At 46.8% G+C, this 19576-nt stretch overlaps 1 protein-coding gene across 5 annotated transcripts; it reads left to right on the forward strand.

The window, feature by feature from the left end:
- The first annotated feature begins 208 nt into the window (after positions 1-208).
- GTPBP1 (GTP binding protein 1) lies at positions 209-19282 on the forward strand. 5 transcript variants are annotated; one of them, XM_077178577.1, is made up of 15 exons: positions 209-445; positions 1688-1852; positions 2807-3523; positions 5605-5716; positions 7950-8130; positions 9193-9541; positions 9978-10101; positions 12045-12159; positions 12617-12761; positions 12904-13086; positions 13884-14019; positions 14579-14757; positions 15245-15442; positions 16553-16594; positions 17024-19282. In XM_077178577.1, exons 3-15 carry the CDS (start codon positions 3503-3505, stop codon positions 17114-17116), a joined length of 1878 nt encoding a protein of 625 aa, XP_077034692.1. In that variant the 5' UTR covers positions 209-445; positions 1688-1852; positions 2807-3502; the 3' UTR covers positions 17117-19282. The 5 variants fall into 5 exon arrangements, with proteins under 5 accessions (XP_077034692.1, XP_077034693.1, XP_077034690.1 ...); XM_077178578.1 differs by having other exon boundaries at positions 1688-1848; XM_077178575.1 differs by having other exon boundaries at positions 1688-3523.
- The last annotated feature ends 294 nt before the right edge of the window (positions 19283-19576 follow it).

Here is a 19576-nt window from a genome sequence, read left to right on the forward strand (position 1 = left end):
CCCCGGACACGTCGAGAGGGCTCTGTTGTGTGTGTGTATGTGTAGAAAACAAGCCGAGCTGGCAGTGCGTCTCCCATTGGCTTCGCGCGCTTCGAGGAGGCGTGGCCTCTCCTCATGAATAACCACTACTCCACCCACTCTCGTCATGGCAACATGCAAATTTAGCCGCTACGCCGCCGGTGATTGGCAGGCGCCGCCTTGGCGGGCCCGGGGGCGGTGTCGGGGCGGAGAGCCGGGCAGGGAAGGGAAGATGGCGGCGGCGGAGCGGAGCAGATCCCCGGTTCCCGGGGGGTCCCCGGTGCCGGCCTGTATGTTCGCCCCGGAGCCCGGCTCCCCGGGCGGCCGGCCTCGCGTGGCGGCGGCCGCCTGTCCTCTCCGCGCAGCCTTCGACGGCGAGGACGGCGAGGCGCTCAACGGAGAGCCCGAGATCGACCTCACCAGTAAGGTAGGCCCGGCGGGGGGGCGGGCGGCGGCGAGCGCCATCACCCCGCCAGGCCCCCGCCGCTCTCCTCCTTGCCGGTCGGCCGTGCGCGGGGGGGCTGCCCCCGAGCCTGACCGCTCCCCTGCACCCCTCGCAGGAGAGCGAGAGGCGGGGGCCCGCCTGCCTCCGCCGGGACGGGAGGCTCCCCTGAGCGCTCCGCCGGCCCCAGCATCACCTGGGCGGGCGGCAGAGCCAGAGGTGCCGTGTGGAGGCGGTCGGGAGAGGCGCAGCAAAGTTGTCCCGTACCCCGGCCGGGACTGGACGGGGCTGGCAGGCTGCTCCGCCCTGCGCCTTCCCCGCCTGGGCTGCTCGGGGGGAACGCCAGCCCGCAGCCGGTGTAGCAGCCTCAGGAAGCGCAGGGTTTGGAGCTGTCAGCTGCTGCAACGTCCCGCTGACGTTTGCTCTCCGCGCTGGGTCTCTGTAGTTATCTCTGCTGCCAGTTGTACTAGTTCCTGGGACTTTCTCCACAATCTTAAAAGGAGGTCAGAGCTTGTAACTTTTGAGCGCAAGAGCCCAGCGACAAGGATGCTTTGATCTTGCAAACAGGGTTAAGTCAACGCAGAAAAGGCTTGTTCACCTTTTGCAGCTCCTTTCTAGGAACCCAGTGACAAAACTGTGTGGTGGTCTTATTTCTGTCAGAACCATTCTCGCTTCCATCCTGCAGGAAGGTACATTGTAGTAATATGTGTGTGCCAGAGCCTGCCACAGACTTAGTTGCCTTCTGTCACTGTCTTCTATTTTTTTTCCCAGTTGGCTGATCTCTTTAACTGTATGCCTTTTGCTGCCACAGGTTTGGTGTACTGTGGTGCTATCTCCCACTCTAAAGTCTCCTGAAAACTTCATTTGATCCACTTGTAATTATGTGATCCAGAAGTCAGCATAGCTGTTATTTCCTCCTAGTTTTCTGTCATGCCTCCTCTTCATGCTTCCAGCTTAAGTTGTTCTAGAGTCCTGGACTTTCTTGCCCTCTATGCACAGAGAAGGAAAGAGGAATTGTGTCTGTGGACTTGGAAACCTTTTTCTTTTTAATGGCTATTTTACAGTATGGTACTGTATTAAATGTTACAAAGATGTCTTGTAAGATAGTAAAGAACAGAAATCAAACCTGTAGTATCTATTGATCGTGCCTTAATGAGCTGGACAAGATTTTTATACAGGATGCCAATATTGATCTGTGCTTTGTCTTGGATGTGACTGCTGTGGAAGAGAGCCAAGGAGGATGCCAAGGACTGCATCATTGATTCTTGACAGCCAGGAACCTGACCAAAACTCCAGCAAAGAGAGAAGAGTGCTTTTCTCCCACAAACTCCCATTTGTGATGTCAGTCTGTCTTCCATTCCTAGAAATCTGGAGGTGCTGTGGAAGTGGTAGGTAAGCATTTTTTTGACCTTTATTAGAATTTACTTTTCCAGACAGCACTGTGCATCTGCTGTCTTTTCCCTGGACTTTTCATTCATCCCCACCTTGGATGAGAGCTGAAACTGTGAACTCTGCTCCATCTTTCTGAGTTAATCTACCACTGTGTGCTCAAAACAGCAATCCCATATGGTGAGAATGCAGTAGCTAACCTGACTGCCCCCCCAAGTCTTTTCTGTCCTCCCAGTTGAATTGTTCCACTCCAGTCCCTACTTAAAATGGGGACTCCCACTGCAATCAGTTTGTTTGATAGTTGCTAGTTCTGTCCTGGTCCTTCTGACCCACCCCTGGCTGTGTTAATACTTTTCCCTGGTCCTTTCCCTGTGTGTAAGGTGAACTCTTTTTAGAGAGGAACACTTTGGGATTCTGTTATCAAGTGCACCTTGTCAGCTGGTCAGGGAAACAGTTCTATTCATCAGCACAAATTCATTACCATGTTGATCTTAATGGATGTTTGTTTTTCCTTCAGTGCCAGCACACTGCAACAGCAATCAACTCTCAGGTCAAAAACCATAGCACACAAGGCTATTAGTGAAGCTGATACTTACTTTAGATCTACATTGACAACAGAACATAATGGCACCTGAACAATGTATGACTACAGGGCATAGAAAACAAAATATGACACTACAGAAGGTGCCTTTCCCCCAGCTCCTCGATGGCTGATGGTGGCTTTCCAGCTGTGCAAAATGACAGGCTCCCTTTTTCCAGTAAAGGGCAGCACTGTGTACCAAACATAGGGTTTGCCCCTAATACTTATAGTTTGTCTGCCTCATGGAGGCAGGCAAAGCCACCTCTCCCCAGAGACTGGGAAGGGATTTGAGAGGTGGCATTTTGACCTTGTGAGATGTTTCCTTCTGCTGTCTTAAGAATAAAACAATAACTGGTTGTCACTTTTTTGCCCCATAGGAAACCATGAGGTTGCTAGACTTGCATGGCTCCTACTGATAACTACTCAGTGCCTGACAAAGTGGAAAGAGCAAAAGCGGACATTTTTGACTTTGTGAAAGCCTCTTCAAAACATGCATTCATAGTGCAGGCATGGAGGGGTTGCTCAGAGGTGAAAAGCAATAAAAAAGCAGAGGAACCAAAATGGAGGGCTTCTCTTCGACCAAGGAGATGACCAAGGACAGGCTCTCTCCATCCAGGAAGCTAAAGAGATCTTCAAAACAGCACATCATGTGTTGCAGTGACCCAGGAAACCACACAGCTGGCTGGGGCTGTGACTGCAGAAATAGTTGTCAGAAATGCTGAGTGTCATTGGAAGGTGTGATCCATGAAAGCTGCTGTTTTATCTCCAGATACTTCTCTTGGTGTCCTACTGTGTCATACAAGCTGTTGACTTCATGGGCTGCGGAGTAAACTTTGGAGGCAGTCTGCTGCTGGAACACCCTTCAGGAGCCCCTGTGCATGGCAGTGAAAGCAGCAGTGTGGGGGAACAGTGCTGTGGGCTGATATCAGTGAGCCTGTGCTGTTTGAGGCCCCCAGCCCTCCTGCCTGGCCGAGGAAAGGGTACAATGAGCTGCTGTGTGCCTTGGTACTTGCTACAGCACCCTGCCTGCTCACACTGCTGAAGCACTTGGACTCAGAAGAACAAAGCTGGTGATGGGACTTGAAGAAACTGAAGTTAGTTTGCCCTGCTCTGGTGGCCCCAGCTATTTTATTGATCTTTGTGTGTGTTAACAGCCTGTTTAATAGATCTTTCTGAGTCTCTGGCTTGTGCTAGTGCACTGGCCTAAAGAGTGAGCTTGTCTGCTGTGCACCCAGGTATTCCTGAAAGTACTTGCAGGGCAAAATGAGCCCTACACATCAAAACCCAGCCTTCCCTTCCTGCCCAGATTGAGCCTCAACAGTTGCTGATTTCTCTCTCAGTGCATTTACATCCAGTGGTTTCCCTCAAGAAGAAAATGAAACTAAAAGGAAAACAGAACTGAAAGACAAAACTCATTCTTTTATAGCATGAAATAGAAAGACTGTGACCTTGCTGAGCAGAGTGCTTTGGTACACTTTGCAGACCATGCCAAGTAGTTGAAAGGCTTAGGTAGGGCATGTGTCCAAAAGGGGCACGTGAAGGTGATTGTATCTCTTGTAGCTGTCTGGCCCTTGCAGACACATGCCTGCTGTCTGGGACCCTTAACATCTGTGGAAAAAGTTGCTTTGGCAGCCTTAAACCTTCTAACCAGCACCTGCTGTCTGTGCTTCTGTCTCCAAGCATCATCACTATGGTTTTGGAAATCTGCTTCAACATTATTTGTGAGGGGTTGGGTTCCTTCACATTCTAGATTTCCAAAAAGGCCTTCATCAAGGGTGTAATAGTGGTGGTAAAGGCAGTTTCTCCTTGAAAACACATTGTGTTAACTGTGCTAAGCAAGTCAGGCTGTGTTGGGGCACGTTAGGCAGACTTGAGGATGTTATTGTCAACTGCTCTAAACCATATATTTTAGGCAAACATCTAATTTAGCACAACTTTCAGTCTCAGTGCATAGTGAAGGGAAGTGCTTCTTTCTGGGTGTGATTTTTGGGACGTGTATGTAGGGACAGCTGTGGATGTCACTGAGTGTTGGCACAGGTGTGCCTACCCTTAGGGCTCTTGGTGGGTGTCAGCCTTTAATAACTTACTAAAAGTGCCTTTTTCACAGAAATCTGTATCAATTGCTACAGCTATCAGGCTACTGCCCTGGGATGCTCAGCCAGCAACAGATTTGTAACCATGGAGGCAGCCAGAGAGCAGGTAGAGTGGCTGAAGGAGGTCTCCTTGGTCTGTCACTGCCATGCCACCATTGTGGCTGCTCTGTGCAAGTGTCCTCTGCTGTACTGTGTGAGCAGTGCAGGTTTCTGCCAGAAATGGTGCTGTTCCATTCTAGGAAAAATCATTCCTGAAGCATTCTCTTGTCCTCATTTCCTGCTTTGTTTCTGTTTTATTTTTTCATTCCCTTGTTCCTGCAGGGAAGGGCAAAGGAAGTTTGATTATTGCAATAGCTGCAGTCAAAGTTTGTTGGTAGCACAGCTGCTGGCCTACAAAACTGCAGCTCTCCATTGCTGAAACCTGCAGATGTGCTCATACAAATTGCTTTTGCATGTCTGCCCCTCAGCACCGTTGTGTAAAGTATCTAAAATTTGAAAATAATGCTTATTTGTGTTCTCTTCTTTCCTTCTGCCCCCTCAGAAAACAGAAGGGGACATCAAATATGTGAAAGACTTAAAAGATGCCCTGGATTTTGGTGCCCAGGTGTTATCTGCAGTGAGGTCTGGTTGACTTTCTCTGGCTGTCCAGTCATGCTTCAGGGGAGCAGCAGCACTCTTTGCAGCAGAGATTGTGGTACCCAGCTAAGGAATTTCTGTGGAGAAAATATCTGCTCCCCTTTCTGTTTTCCTTGAATGAAAACATATTGGAGTGTTCACTTAAATGTGGCTTTTAAACACTGGTTACATCAAAATGAGATGCTTGGTATTCTTACTTGCTTTGAAGTGTATTTTCCTGCATAAATGAACTCTGAGCTCAGACAAACAACCTTATGCAGTCTCACAAGGAAGTAGCCGTCAGCAAAACTGGTTTAAAAAACAAAACAAAACCACCACAAAGTGGTCCTGGGAAAAGAGTCCTTCTCTTTCAATAAAGCACATAGATTGATTGTGCTTGTAACTGAAGCTGGTTTTGAAATTGTTTGCCTGACATCTGCAAATAGATATTCTTTTTTTTATTCCAGCTGGTGATGGTGAGTCCAACTTCAGAGCAGTATGACAGTTTGCTCCAGCAGATGTCAGAGAGGATTGATGAGGGATGTGGGGAGACCATCTATGTCATTGGACAAGGATCAGGTGAGTATAGCTTCCTCAGCAAAACAACAAAAAATTATTAAAATTATAAGAAAAACATGGTTCATCTAACTAGACTGCTGCTGAAGTTAATGCTTACTTCTCCAGAATGACTTGAAAATGTTCATAAAATATAGCAGAATATGTGGGACAGATTATTTTGTTTTATCCCTGCCGACAACTGTCTCATGTAGTGGAGCTAAATATATTTTTTTTATAAAATCATGCAAGTTCTTTTTTGGAAATAATGCATATCTTGTCTGAGCACACCAGGAAAAGACAAAGAGTCTAAAATTATAACAACAGCTTTAGTACAAGTGTCTTCAATGTCTGTGAAGGTCTTGTTCTGTCTGATTTTGTTCACTGCTCTGTTGGAAATAACATATTTTTACTCCACAGGAATTTATGATAGATACTTCACATAGCCAAAATATATGCTGCTGACTTTCTGTGGTAGTATGTGTCTGCTATGGAGGGAAAGGTTTTCTTTTGCTCAGCATGAGACCTTTACTGTCACATTAATTTGCGTGTGACTGCAGTCATTTGTCTTTGCAGATTTTAGCAGTTAGCATGGATTACATTTTTGTTCATTTTGACAATTCGAGTATTTGCATCTGATGCTGGTAAATGCTGGTAAAGGGCAAAGCATGCCCTTGCTTTGAAATAGAAATTTCTGAATATCAAATAATTGTCTATGGTTATCATAAGGCAAAAGACATGTTTCAAGAGCACTGGATATCTACTGAATATGAAGTTGTCATGATCAGACAGTTGCTGTGTTTGAGGAGGAGTATGAAGCCGTGCCAGGATTGGCTGAAATAATGGAGAGAGGTAGCTGTGTAACCCCAGAACTGTGTGCTTTTTGGGTTTTCTTGGAGTTTTGTGAAGCAGCCAACATAGAGGAGAAGCCAGAATTAGATGGCCAGTGTTCATGCAGCCAGGGATTATTCTCTTGCCTCCAAGCAAGCTTCCCACATGTAGACTATATCCTTGGTGTTTGGGATAAGCACATCTGCAGTGGAGATCTAGCTAGTCAGGCTAGTACCTGCTTTCTTTTCTAGGATACCTTGTGAGAGTGTTAGCTGGTAGTTGTCGCAGTGATTCACTTAGAAATAGGCGTTTGTTTCTTAAAACATGCGGTTAAGCTTCTGACTTCATTTTGGGTTGCAGTGTAGTCGAGGAAGATGGGGAGATTTTCCAGGATCTTGGTATCTCTACCACTGTCACTCCTTCTCATTCCCTTTTAGCATGTGTGATTTTGATCATCCCAGATACCCAACTCAGCTGACTGAGAAGCAATTGAAGACTGCCATAGGAAGATTATTAGTTCAGCAGTAGTGACCTTTTCCCTTTCTCCCCTGGGCTTTGCTATCTCCTGTCCCCTACTTCTCGTTTCCCTTCTATAATCCAAGGCTTGTTTTAGTTTTCCTCCGTCTCAGCCAGTTTATGAGCCAGGTTGGAAATTGCCCAGTAACTCAGCTAGTTTTAGAGCTGGGCAGTAATTAAAATGCTGATAAGTTCATGCAAACTGCAGTTCCTGCTTACCAGCCGATGAGTCAGCCATGCATGTGAACATGTACACATGGCAATAACTTTGGTCATCTGGGTGCAGTGTGGCTCTCCACCTTTGTTTGTTGTTTTTTGGGCTTTTTTTACCCACAGAAGAGATTCTGGGGTCAAATCTGTGCACCTTCACAGCACCTGGATTGGGAAAGAGATAATGATGGCCTTGACCCTGTCTAGATAGTTGCCACTGGCATGCTCTGTCATCTCTTTGGCTTGGGTGAGCTGCTCAGAGGAAGCAGTGCCACATTTACTGGCTAATTGTGGTGATGCTTGACTCAGAGCTTTCCTTTTGTTAATGCTTTACCTCTTCTTGCAATGTGAGAGGAGATACTTTATCTGACTGAAGGACACAAAGTACCTTCAGCCGGTGAAGTAAGGGAATTAGACAGAAATGTGTCTTTGTTGCCAATTCCTACACATTTGCTTGTAAAGATTGTGAAGAAACCTCCTCTAGATTAAAGATGATAGTCTTCTAGTGTCTTTTAGGACTTAGAGTGAAGACCATCCCTTTTTATTTTGGGCCAAGGGTGTTTATTCTGTGTACATGGCTGACACCTCCGGTCCACATATAAATCCCGATGGGTATGAAGGTCGCAGGCAGGATGACAGTGCTCTGCCTGTTGCAAGGTGGTGCTCACTGCCTGCCTTTGTCTCCCCCACACCACACCAGATGGGACTGAGTACGGGCTGAGCGAGGCAGACATGGAGGCGTCCTATGCCACGTTGAAGAGCATGGCAGAGCAGATCGAGGCAGACGTGATCCTCCTGAGGGAGCACCAGGAGGCCGGGGGCAAGGTGCGCGACTACCTGGTTCGGAAACGTGTGGGTGACAACGACTTCCTGGAGGTCAGGTGAGGAGCCGGGTGGAGACAGGGTTAGTCAGCAACTCAGCTGCATTTTTACCCTGTGAACAGTGCGTGCTGCTGAGCCAGCAACGCCGCTTCAGGTCTGGGTGTTGGAGCTACCCAACAAAGGGAGTCGAGCTTGACCACTCCTTGCTGATGAAATTGCCTTTTTGTTGTTGTTGCTGTCTCTTTTGTGAGCAAACTGTTGGTGGAAATTTGCCTGTGTTCAGCAGAGGGCTGGGTGACAGCTGGCTGGCTCTCTGGGTGACAACCTCACAGTTGGGGGCATCTTTTAGTATGCTGGGTTGCCAGAGGACGTGTGCACATGTGGCTGGTATGTATGTGTATATATGCACACTGCTGGAACACAATACTTTTGACAAAGGATCCAGTTTGTTCCTAGGCTGTGATGATCCAAGTCACATTTTAATGGACTATACTATCTTTATGTAACATGACTTGAGAGTCTGCCCAGACCTACATAGAGAGGATTTCCAACATTTGCCAACAGCCATAATAGCCACATTGATCAAAGAAGGAACTTGCTGTAGGACATGGCTTTCTCCTAAAATATTTCACTTTTTTTTTTAGCTTATCCTTTTCTGGGAACAACGATTTTAATTTTTGTGCTCTTCTTAGCGGTTGGTGCTGTTGCAACATAAGAAATGTGAGAAAGGCAGAGGTGTTCTATACCAAGTTGGGATTTAGTTTTCCTTTTGAATTGCCACACTGTTTATGTTGGATTGCAGAGACAAAGAGTTGGAATAGAGACTCTGTGTGGCATCAAGCAATGTCACATCCAGTTGACTATGTTATGGACACCCGTGACAGTGTTTCCACAATCTTCCACATCCCAGTCCCCAGAGTCTGGGATCTCTGCTGTTAGTTAATAACTGTAAAAGAATCTCTGCTCTGCTTGTGAGGCTCTAACATTTTTTAATCCCTGTTTGAAGGATGGGGAGCAAAAGCCAGTTATTTGCAGGAGCAGTGATGTTTGGGTTTTTTGGCTCACTTGTTCATTTGTTCAGATACCATATTTTACCAGGCTCCTTCTCCTTTCCCCTGCAGGGTAGCAGTAGTTGGCAATGTGGACGCAGGGAAGAGCACCTTGCTGGGTGTCTTGACTCACGGCGAGTTAGACAACGGCCGGGGCTTTGCTCGGCAGAAGCTCTTCCGCCACAAGCACGAGATTGAGTCAGGCCGCACCAGCAGCGTGGGCAACGACATTCTGGGCTTCGACAGCGAGGGCAACGTGGTGAACAAACCTGACAGCCACGGCGGCAGCTTGGAATGGACAAAGATCTGTGAGAAATCCACCAAGGTCATTACTTTCATTGACCTGGCTGGTCACGAAAAATACCTGAAAACCACCGTCTTTGGCATGACCGGCCACTTGCCTGACTTCTGCATGCTTATGGTAGGTAGCAAGAAAGATGGACCATAGCAGCTGGAGTGGGGCTGTTCACAGCTTTAACAGTCTCAACTTCTTTCCTATTGCAAAGTGCCTGTGGGTTTTGGAGGGAAGCAGCATCTCACAGGAAAGCAGAAGCCTCTGTGGCTATCTGTCCTGTACTGTGAGGCAAGTGCCCCAGAACTGTCAGTCCCAGAGAGGCCCAAGGTTTGTGATTCTTGAAAATGGAAAGATTTCTGAATTTGAAAACTGAGGAGAAATGAGTCAGTCCTCTGCCAGTGTCCAGCAACATCTGAGATGAGCTGAGTCTGGTCATATGGCCCCAGTGGCGCATCTATAACTTAACCACAGTCTACTGTATGTCTGACACAAGGTCTTCTTGGTAATCCAGCTTACTGCAGCAGGAACGTTGACTTCCCTGTATTTTATATCCCTGGTGTAGGTTGGGAGTAATGCTGGGATTGTTGGAATGACCAAGGAGCACTTAGGCCTGGCGCTTGCACTTAACGTTCCTGTCTTTGTTGTGGTGACCAAGATTGACATGTGCCCTGCCAACATCCTGCAAGGTGAGTCGTACAGGCTCTTTCCAGGGCTGTTTCTTACCTTTGTGTGTTGCTGTCCTCTGCTTGGGTTTAGCAATTACTGATGGAAGAGAGCTGCTTAATCTGGTTCTGACTGCGTTCTAAACACCTTCCAGAAATCTATCCTTTTCCCTTGCTCATTTTGCAGGTGGTTGACTTACACTCACCATGTCAGACGTACCCACTCTGGGGACTCAGCTTAGCAGCCCAAAAGTGTTTGCTACAAGGTTTTGCTTAATTGAGCTCTAAGAAGAGCAGCATACAGTTGGGATTTGGGCTTTGCTTTCTCTCTGGATATTTAAACCTGGAGGGAAAGTCTGGAAGTTCTTTTGAAAGCTGCTTTCCTCCCTGCCCACAGTTTGAGTGTGATCTTAAGCTGTGATCGTGCTTGATCTCCCCCTGCTGTTGGTGAAGGGGCAGCTGCTTGTTACCTCCTGCTCACCTGGGCACTTCTCAGGTATGCTGGCATAACTACAGCAGCTCCTTCCTCTTGTCTGAACAGCCAACTAACACTTAATAAATCATGGTTTAAAGCAGCTACATATGCAGGCTGTGGTAGCAGGATGGGAGGCAGGACTAGACACAAGCAGGGATGGCAATAAGTAGCTTGGGCTAGTGATTTTTTTCTCAGCAGAATTAAAGAAGTAACTCTAACTCCAGCAGTATCCCATTAACCCATGCATGATGCTTTTTTTAGGCTGTGACCTATTCTCACTTTTAAAATTCTCTTTAAGCATTTCTCGTGCCTTCAGAAACATGCTGTGGTTAATTGGAGCAATGGGTTTTTTTGATAGTCAGTCCTAAGAATCAGAGAAGTGAATGCTCCTGGTACTATCTGTAGTTCAGTGTATTATTATAAAAATCCTAAATATGTTTCAGGCAAATAGATGCATGTGATCAGAAGATAATCTGTTTATCTCTATAATAGATGTTTGGCAAAAGAAATGTAAGGCCTGACCATAAGATAATAACTGGGAAGCAAGGAGAACCTTTGGCTCAGCATGAGGAGAGAAGAGCTGCTCTTGGGAGAAGCTACTCCTGTGACATGCTCTGTTTAAAGTAAATAGACTCAAGATTTGACTCAAGTATGCCTGTGAAGAGCAGATGGCCTGATTAGATGTTTGTGTTTCTGTATCCAAAACATTACTTTCCCATAGGCAATCATTTGTTTACAAAAACCCGTCTAATTGGATGACAATTGTAGAACATAAATGGTTTGCTCTTTTAAGCCCTTAGTACCTTTTTCTGTTTTTTCTTTATTTATTGTCAGGCACTTTGTAGGAGGTTGATACTAGTGCATCAGGTAATGCCCCTGCTGGCTGCTGGATATGAGGCTTAGAAAATAAGTTAAAAAGAGGCAAAAGCTGAAAATTTGGAGCCATGAGATTTGTCCCAAAACACTGATTTCTGAATGTGGTCCACCCACATTGTCCTAATCTGTGATGATAATCTTTACCTCTTTCATGCTTCTCCAGCCTCCTATGGCAAGTTGACTCCCAGGGAAAATGTATTGAGGTTTGTTTGGTCAAAATTGATTTGCAATTAGCATATTCTCAAATATTTCTGTGACTGAGTCGTGATTTTCAATTAATACACTGTGAAAAATCCTTTCTAGAAAGAGGAAATACCTTGTAACTGCTTAAAGCTACTAATAGACAGCTACAAAATGTCTACTTCAGAGCACTGCAAACTTGTCTGTCTGTTCATGTGTGGCGTCGCTTGGCAGCGGGCTAGCTGGCATGAAATAGAGGATGGAATGGCTCCTAAGTCCTGCCTGGGCTGCAGCAAACTCACAGTCTCACCTTTAGCCATCTTCTCCTGTCTTATCTGTGGCCAGAGCACCTGTCTCCCTGTGGGGAGAGACCCCACAAAGGTGATTTGTAAAGAGGGGAGATGCTACCCTAACAATATTCATTTCACCCTTTAAGAAACCCTGAAGCTGTTACAGCGACTGCTGAAGTCCCCAGGGTGCAGGAAGATTCCCGTGCTGGTTCAGAGCAAGGATGATGTCATTGTAACAGCCTCCAACTTCAGCTCAGAGAGGTAACTGGAGTAGAGGAGAATGATTCTCTTTCAATCCTATGTGGAGACTGGGTGAGGAGATTCAGAGAGTCCCATTGTCTAGATGTGTGAAGATTGCATTTGCCATGTGGAGTGTGTTCCATAAGAGTGTGTTGATTTTGAGGTTGACCTGCTTGTGTTCCCCTCTCTGAGGCAGAAATGAGAGGCTGCTTCTGGGCAGTCTGCAGAAGACAGCAGGGCATTTGGTTTCCTTCAGTCCTTTCTTCAGAACCTTACACCTTTTCCCAAATGTCTTTGGAAGGCAGAGGCAATGTTGCAGGTTTTCAAACATGGGGTGTTGTGCATCTGACTGCTTGCCAGGCTCTCCCTTCCTAGCACAGAATATTGAATTAGTCCCAAGATTTTGGATGTCTCCCTACATGTGGAAAGCCAGGTAGGAAAGTGAACTAACTCCATTTTCATCAATTTTCCTTTACAGGATGTGCCCAATTTTCCAGATTTCAAATGTTACTGGGGAGAATCTAGATTTGCTGAAGATGTTTCTTAATCTCTTGTCTCCACGGACCAGTTACAGGGAAGAAGAGCCAGCAGAATTCCAGATAGATGATACTTACTCTGTCCCGGTAAGGATCCTGGTGTTTGGAAGAATATTGTGTTCCCTTTTTTAGGCTGAAGCAGGTATCTTCTCTAGAGAGGAGAGTTCTAGAGCTCTTCTGCTGGCCTGGTAGAGTAGCCACAATTACTTTTTTTTCTTTTTTGGCATAGGGTGTAGGAACAGTTGTCTCTGGGACGACGCTGAGAGGCCTAATCAAGCTAAATGACACCCTGCTGCTGGGGCCAGATCCCCTTGGCAACTTCCTCCCTATTGCTGTCAAGTCCATCCACCGCAAGAGGATGCCCGTCAAGGAGGTGCGGGGAGGCCAGACTGCCTCCTTTGCCTTGAAGAAGGTGAGGTGATCCCCTCCAGACCCCCAGAGCAGGAACTGTCCTCCTAATTTTAGACTGTTCAAGAAGATCAGCTGCAGTAAGGCTGTTTCTGCAAACATCAGCTGCCTCATGTTGCAGTGGAATGGAATCCCATAGAACCTCTGTGGTTCCACATCCTGGTTTTTCCTCTTAGCAGCTGCCAGGGGATAGCAATGCGACTAGATAATGATGTTGGAGATATCTAAGAAAGTGGAGGAATTGCAAGAAAAGCCTCCTTTTGTTCTGGAACTGCATTAGTCACCTGCACAGTGTATTTACACTACTCCACTTGACTTGTAGGGTCAGCTGCATGATTTGGGATTTAAAAATCAGCAAAATTTGATATGACTCCTCTTGCAAAAGGAGGAGTCAATCTTCACTGATTTTAAGGGGATATAGTTTAACTTACACCATACTTCATGTGATCAGGTTTACAATGTTATATTAACAAACATCATGATTTATGAGAGATTTCCTTGGATAATTTGCAACCAGGATGTATGTTTTGCTTTTCAAGGATCAATGAGGTAAATGTGTCAAGAGTCCAGCATTTCCAGTACTCTAAAGCTGCCTTTAAACTTCAGCTGAATTTGATTTTTGCAACCTTTACATGATATTGTATACACAACATACAGTTCTGCAGCTCTTGCTTTGCCTTTTACTGGGCATGAGGTAGTATCTGTGAAATCCCTTAGGATTCTGCTGGATGCAGTCAGCCAGAGCAGCAGATTTCTTCCCCAGAGAATCATGCTAAGGTTTCTTGTGTCTCTGCATTTCAGATCAAGCGTTCTTCCATCCGGAAAGGCATGGTAATGGTGTCACCCCGCCTGAATCCACAAGCGTCGTGGGAGTTTGAAGCAGAGATTCTGGTGCTCCATCACCCCACCACCATCAGCCCACGATACCAGGCCATGGGTACGTGTGTCAGTTTTGGATTGTCTTTGTTTCCCAGTGGTAGCATTTTGTATCTGATCTAGCCTAAGACAATTTTGCTCCTGATGTCTCTGCCAACCTGAATATATGCCGTAGTTCCTGGTTTTGCCTTTCCCAGCATTGTAGAAGGGAGAGGGAAGGGAGCTTACAGAGGAGAGTGGGATGGCTATAAGGTAAAAAGGAGATGTGTGCTCTCAAATGTATCTGGAGCCTACCTGTGCTGTATCTCCATGGTGCAAAGATTCTTCACTTTCAAATGCTGATGGAAAGTGCTGATGGAAGTGCTGGTGCTCACTTTGGGTCCTGTCCTCCAGCCCAGCTGCTTGGTGTGTAGGATTCTGTTGAGGGTGCTTCAGGAAAGGCAGGATTTGAAAGCAGCTGTTCTAGCTGATGTGCATGTTCTTTTTGAGGATGGAACAAAGGCAGCTGCGTGACCCATACAGTCTTTGCTGTAGGGTGAGGAGCTGCCTCAGATGTGTCTCTGAAGCTTGTTCCACTAATGGGCCTGGCTGCTGAAAGCCTGTGTGCTTTACATTCACAGTGCATTGTGGCAGCATCCGTCAGACAGCCACGATTCTCAGCATGGACAAGGACTGCCTGCGCACAGGGGACAAGGCCACCGTGCACTTCCGCTTCATCAAAACCCCGGAGTATTTACACATAGACCAGCGGCTCGTCTTCCGGGAAGGCCGCACCAAAGCCGTGGGTACCATCACTAAGGTAAGGCCTCCCACGTCCCACCTGCTTCTGCCCATTACTGACTTCTTGCACTCAGAAGCCAGCAGGAGAATCCAGATAGCTCTGGAAGATTGAGGGAAGAGGTTGTTCTTCAACCACAAGCATCAGGCCTGACATGGGTCGAGGATGACTGATGTGCTTTGTCATGTGGTGGGTCTTTAGCTGGTGTGAATGAGGGAAGGTAAAGGGAGAGGCTGGGCCATATGCTGCTGGTTCTTAAGGCTCAGTCTCTTTCTGACATCTTGTAGCTGCTCCATTTGAGTCATGTTGTTAGAGTGTCACCTCAGCCAAGTGGCCCTTTCCAAGGATGGAAGATCAGTGGTCTAGGTTTCTTTGAACAGCTGCTGCTGCTGCATCCTTCTCTTTGTGGTTATTTTTACAAATTCTCCAGAGGCTTTTTGTTAAAAAGCAGCATTGAACTTTGCCAGATCATCCTGGCTATTTTAATGCTGAGTTTGGCAATTTGCAGCTACTCCAGACCACCAATAACTCACCAATGAACTCCAAGCCACAGCAGATCAAGATGCAGTCAACAAAGAAGGGAGCTGTTACGAAACGAGAGGATGGTGTTCCCGCCGCTGGGATGGCAGCTGGAGGCCCAGCAGCTGGGGATGAGGCCCCCTCAACAGCTGCAGCACCACTAACACCTACTGCCCTGCAACCATTGGTAAGTGAGGAAAATACCATCTCTGTCTTAGCTGTTTATGTCACGGTTTCATCTGTTGGAGGAAGGGTACTCTAAAGCAGAACTATTATCCCCTCATACCTCGAACTCACCTTGCCACAGGAACAAATAGAAATATAAGTAGTCTCACATCAGGAATCATAATTCTCTGATGTCTGGATGATTCCATGGCTGACCTTCCAGCAGACAGCAGCTCAGGGTACTGGGACAATTCAGGCTGGACCTCAGGAAGTGTCTAGTCTAACCTCCTGCTCTAAATAGGATTAGCTGTGAGGTCAGACCAGGTTGCTCAGGGTTTTATCCAGTCATGTCTTAAAAACCTCCCAAGGAGGAAGACTGTACAACGTCCCTTGGCAGCGTGTTTCACTGCTTTGACCATGTGCACAGTGAAGAAGTGTCTCTATATACCCAGTAGCTGAACTAGTGAAACACATAACAACCAGTCACAGAACAAGTCTTTGATGTCTGAATGAGAGGTAGAATATCCCTACACTAGAGAAATTACAAGCTAAGTATTAGGTACAGGTCATCTGCCCTGTCGAAAAATAAGGATAGGGACATCCAAGAAGAAGGAAAGGCTTTAAATTTCTCTTTAAAGAAATTTATCCAGGTTGTTTTGTTGGTTAGAACTTCAGTCTAGCTTGTCCCTGGAGGATACCTAATCTTTTACCTGGCCTGAAAGGAATGGAAACTCAATTCTCACTGCAGGCCTACTGATCAGCTTTATTACTGATAGAAGAAAGGTCCTTTCCTTGGAGGGTACTTCCTTAGGAAGTGAAGGGTTCAGGAACCCACTCTGTCAAGTGACAGGGTGTTCCCCTTCTTAATTCTAGCTAGATTAGTTGCCATGGTCAAATCTCACCCTCTTGAGCCAGACTGCTCATCAAAGGGGGCCCCTAGCAGGGGTTCTCTCCCTCTGCATATGCCTGGGGCTTCACACCAGTCCTCACCTTATCCTTGTCTTTCTGTAGCGTCACTGTGGTTGTAAGTAGTGGTCCCAGCTTCCTCTTTGTTTCGTCCCTCCCCCTGAGACTCTGAGTTGCTTTTGTTCTTGCTTATGTCTTCCTCTCTCTCCTTGCTGCGTCCCCTCAGCCTGCCCTGGATGAAGAGCCCCACAGCCGTGAGGGCAATAAGGTATTTGGCTGCTCAGAGAGAAACAGTGGGTTTGCTGAGGTTGGGAAAAGTCAGGTAGAGAGCCATGGTAGGGGGTGGGGGGCTCTCCTTCAATTCTGTGCAAAGTCAAGGGAGCCTGAGGCCTTGATTTCCTGTATCCTGAGCCCCATGGCAGTTGCTGGCTCTCATGGGAGTGAAGCATTTAGAAATTTGGGAAATCAAAGTCTTCCTGCTTGAGGGGCAAAACTTCCTGGTGCATTTGTCTCTCCTCCTTACCTCATGGTGTGTCTGTGTCCCTCCTGCCTTATCTCCTTCTTGCAGTGGTAGAAAGCTGTTCAGTCACAACTGCCCTGCTGCTATCTGAATGTGTGTGTGATCCATCTGAATTCCTGCTGTGTTGATATCCCATCTGAGGGGTTGCTTTGCACTAAAGTCAGTCTTGTTTTCCAGTCAAAAGTTGGAGGCGGAGGCCGTCGACGTGGGGGTCAGCGCCATAAAGTGAAATCTCAGGGAGCCTGTGTGACTCCTGCCAGTGGCTGCTGAATTTCTTATTCCTCCTCTCTCTGAAGAATTCCTCCCCATCCCTTCATTTCTTATCCAAAAGATCCAGAGCAGCGTAAACCAAAACCCATCCCAGCTGATTGGCTGCAGAAGAATCGTCCCTCCTCCCTGCAGGAAGCGATGGAGAGGAGCATAATTTATAAGCTAATGAAGGTGATAAGACAGAGAACTGAGTAACTGACACCTTCCTCCTCCCCCTGTCGACACATTTTTGTACATCATGGGCTTAGTTTTTATTCTTATTAGTTTTTATTATATTTTGTGTGCATGAAGATGAGAGGGGAGTCTGGATAGAGCTGCAAAGAGCCAGTTAGTTGCCTCCCTCCTCCCTCACCCCTTTCTGTCCACAGGACTTGCTGCTCTCCCCTATTTGCTGTCTCAGATCCAGGGGTTATCAGATGCCAGAAATTTCAGACTTGCAAAGGTTAAAACAGGTTGTTTAGGATGGCTCCATGGAGCATCATTTCATCACCACTGTGGCCTTGTGCCAAATATGTTTTGGATTCCCTCCCTCTTAAACTATTTCTAAGTGGATTTAATTTAATGTTGTAATGACTGAAGTTTGAAGGAGATGGTGAGAAAGTTCCTTAGTTGGAGATCTAAGAGGGAAACAAATTGGAAAGCAGTTGTTGATGTTAAGTTCAGGGATCCTATGCTCAATATTCTCAAATAATGTTGAAAGCACTTAAAATTTTAACTAGCGACAGAGTTAAATGGGCAGACATTTACCCACCCAGTTCCCCTTCCCATTGTGCTGCTTTTCCTAGTGTTTGTTCAGTGCACATAGGAGCAAATCTTCCCTGCCTCCCAAGGCTGCAGCAGCTCCACTGACAGTATTAACAACACTCAGTCCGTCCTTGAGCCAGAGAAAGCCTTCTCACCTCGGCGGACGGAGCTCACAGGTGGTAAGATACCTTTGGAACAGAGACACCAGGCTAATGTGACCTACCCTTGATTTTGTTTACTCCAAGATTTCCAAAACCTTTTTGGAACTCACTGGCCAAACTTTGCCATGGCAGAAGTAGGATTTGTCTTCTCCCCTCTTGGCCAAAGAGGGCAGTGACAAATTGGTACCAAATTTATAGAAGTGCTTTCAAGGTTGGAAGTACATGGTAATTTTTCTGATTTTCACTGAATTTTTTTTAAGATGTTATTTTTCTTAATGAGAAATTCTGGCTTCTCCGAGAAGGCCCTGCAAGCACAGTTTACAAATTACTGTTAGAATGGTTTTTTTAACCATTTAATGAGTTTTTCAAGTGATTGATTCCCTGCTTATTTTGATCTCTTTTCTTCTAACCCTACCTCCTCCCTTGGCTCTGGTGAGGACAGGAATTATCCTCTGCCAGCTTGTGGTGAGCTCTGGGAGCGTGGTAGCATTTTGAGGAGGAGGTGGCATCCTCAGCAAATCATGGCTCCCCCCAGCAGGCGCGGTCAGGCTCGGTTTCTCTGAGGGATTCCTCCTCCAATGAAGGACTTTTATTTTAATCAGAGAGAGACTGCAAAGTTTCTGTCCCTCCTTAGCAGGTTGTTCCTGTTCCTCACTCTGTGTCACCTGTGTGGAGTTCATTCCAGCTCACCTTGTGGCTCGGGGTGGGCTTCCAGGCGGGCTGAGTGGCAGAGTGCATCTCCCGCTGCCAACACCAGCACTCCAAGAGCATTAAGCGGCACGGGAGAGGCAAGAAAGGTGGTTTGGAGAGCAGGATCCTTTGCCTTAGAGACTGCAGTCGGTGGAAGGGGAGGTCAGACAGTCCTTTTCCAAGCTATGTGCCTAAATACCAGCACTCTCCTGGCGAGGGAGGAACTATAGGCGGCTACAACACTAATAGCACCCGCATTGTGAGGGGGTGTGAGGTGTGGCTAAGCAGGGCACCAGGGCCTGGCTTGTTTGTCTTCTGGCCCTGTAGCAGCATCAAACTGCACCTGATTTCACTGCCCTCTGCTTCTGAAGGGAGCAGGGAGCTCCAGGAGGTTTTCTCTTTCTCCATTCCTTGTGCTCCAAATGAAGGAGACTGCCGAGACTGAAAGAAGGTTCACTTCAATTTGTGCAAAGGAGGTGGTGTGATCTCTCTTTTGTGACCAGCATTTACAGATCACTCAGGCTGGTGTGATCTATAAAATAAATTTTAAAAAAGTTTGTTCCAAGTAAAAGTGTGTCTTCTTGATTTTTGTCCCTCTGGAAAACCAGGCTGAAATCCAGAGGAAGCAGGTTTGCCTGGCTCCAGATTCTTTTGCTGGCTACAAGAGGAGGCTGTGCTCATAGTGACAGCAGGGCAGGGCATGGCACAGCACAGGAGAGCTGCTGCTGAGCAACTGCACAGCCCTGACAGGTTTTACTCTGGCCAAAATGAAGTGCACCTCAGTGGCAGAGTGGTAAAATGAGAACACGGGTGTGGTGTGAGCTGTGAGTGGGTGTGAAGAGCAGATCTAGCAAATCACTTGGGG

Source organism: Agelaius phoeniceus, chromosome 5 (assembly GCF_051311805.1).
Source record: "Agelaius phoeniceus isolate bAgePho1 chromosome 5, bAgePho1.hap1, whole genome shotgun sequence".
NCBI lineage: Eukaryota > Metazoa > Chordata > Aves > Passeriformes > Icteridae > Agelaius > Agelaius phoeniceus.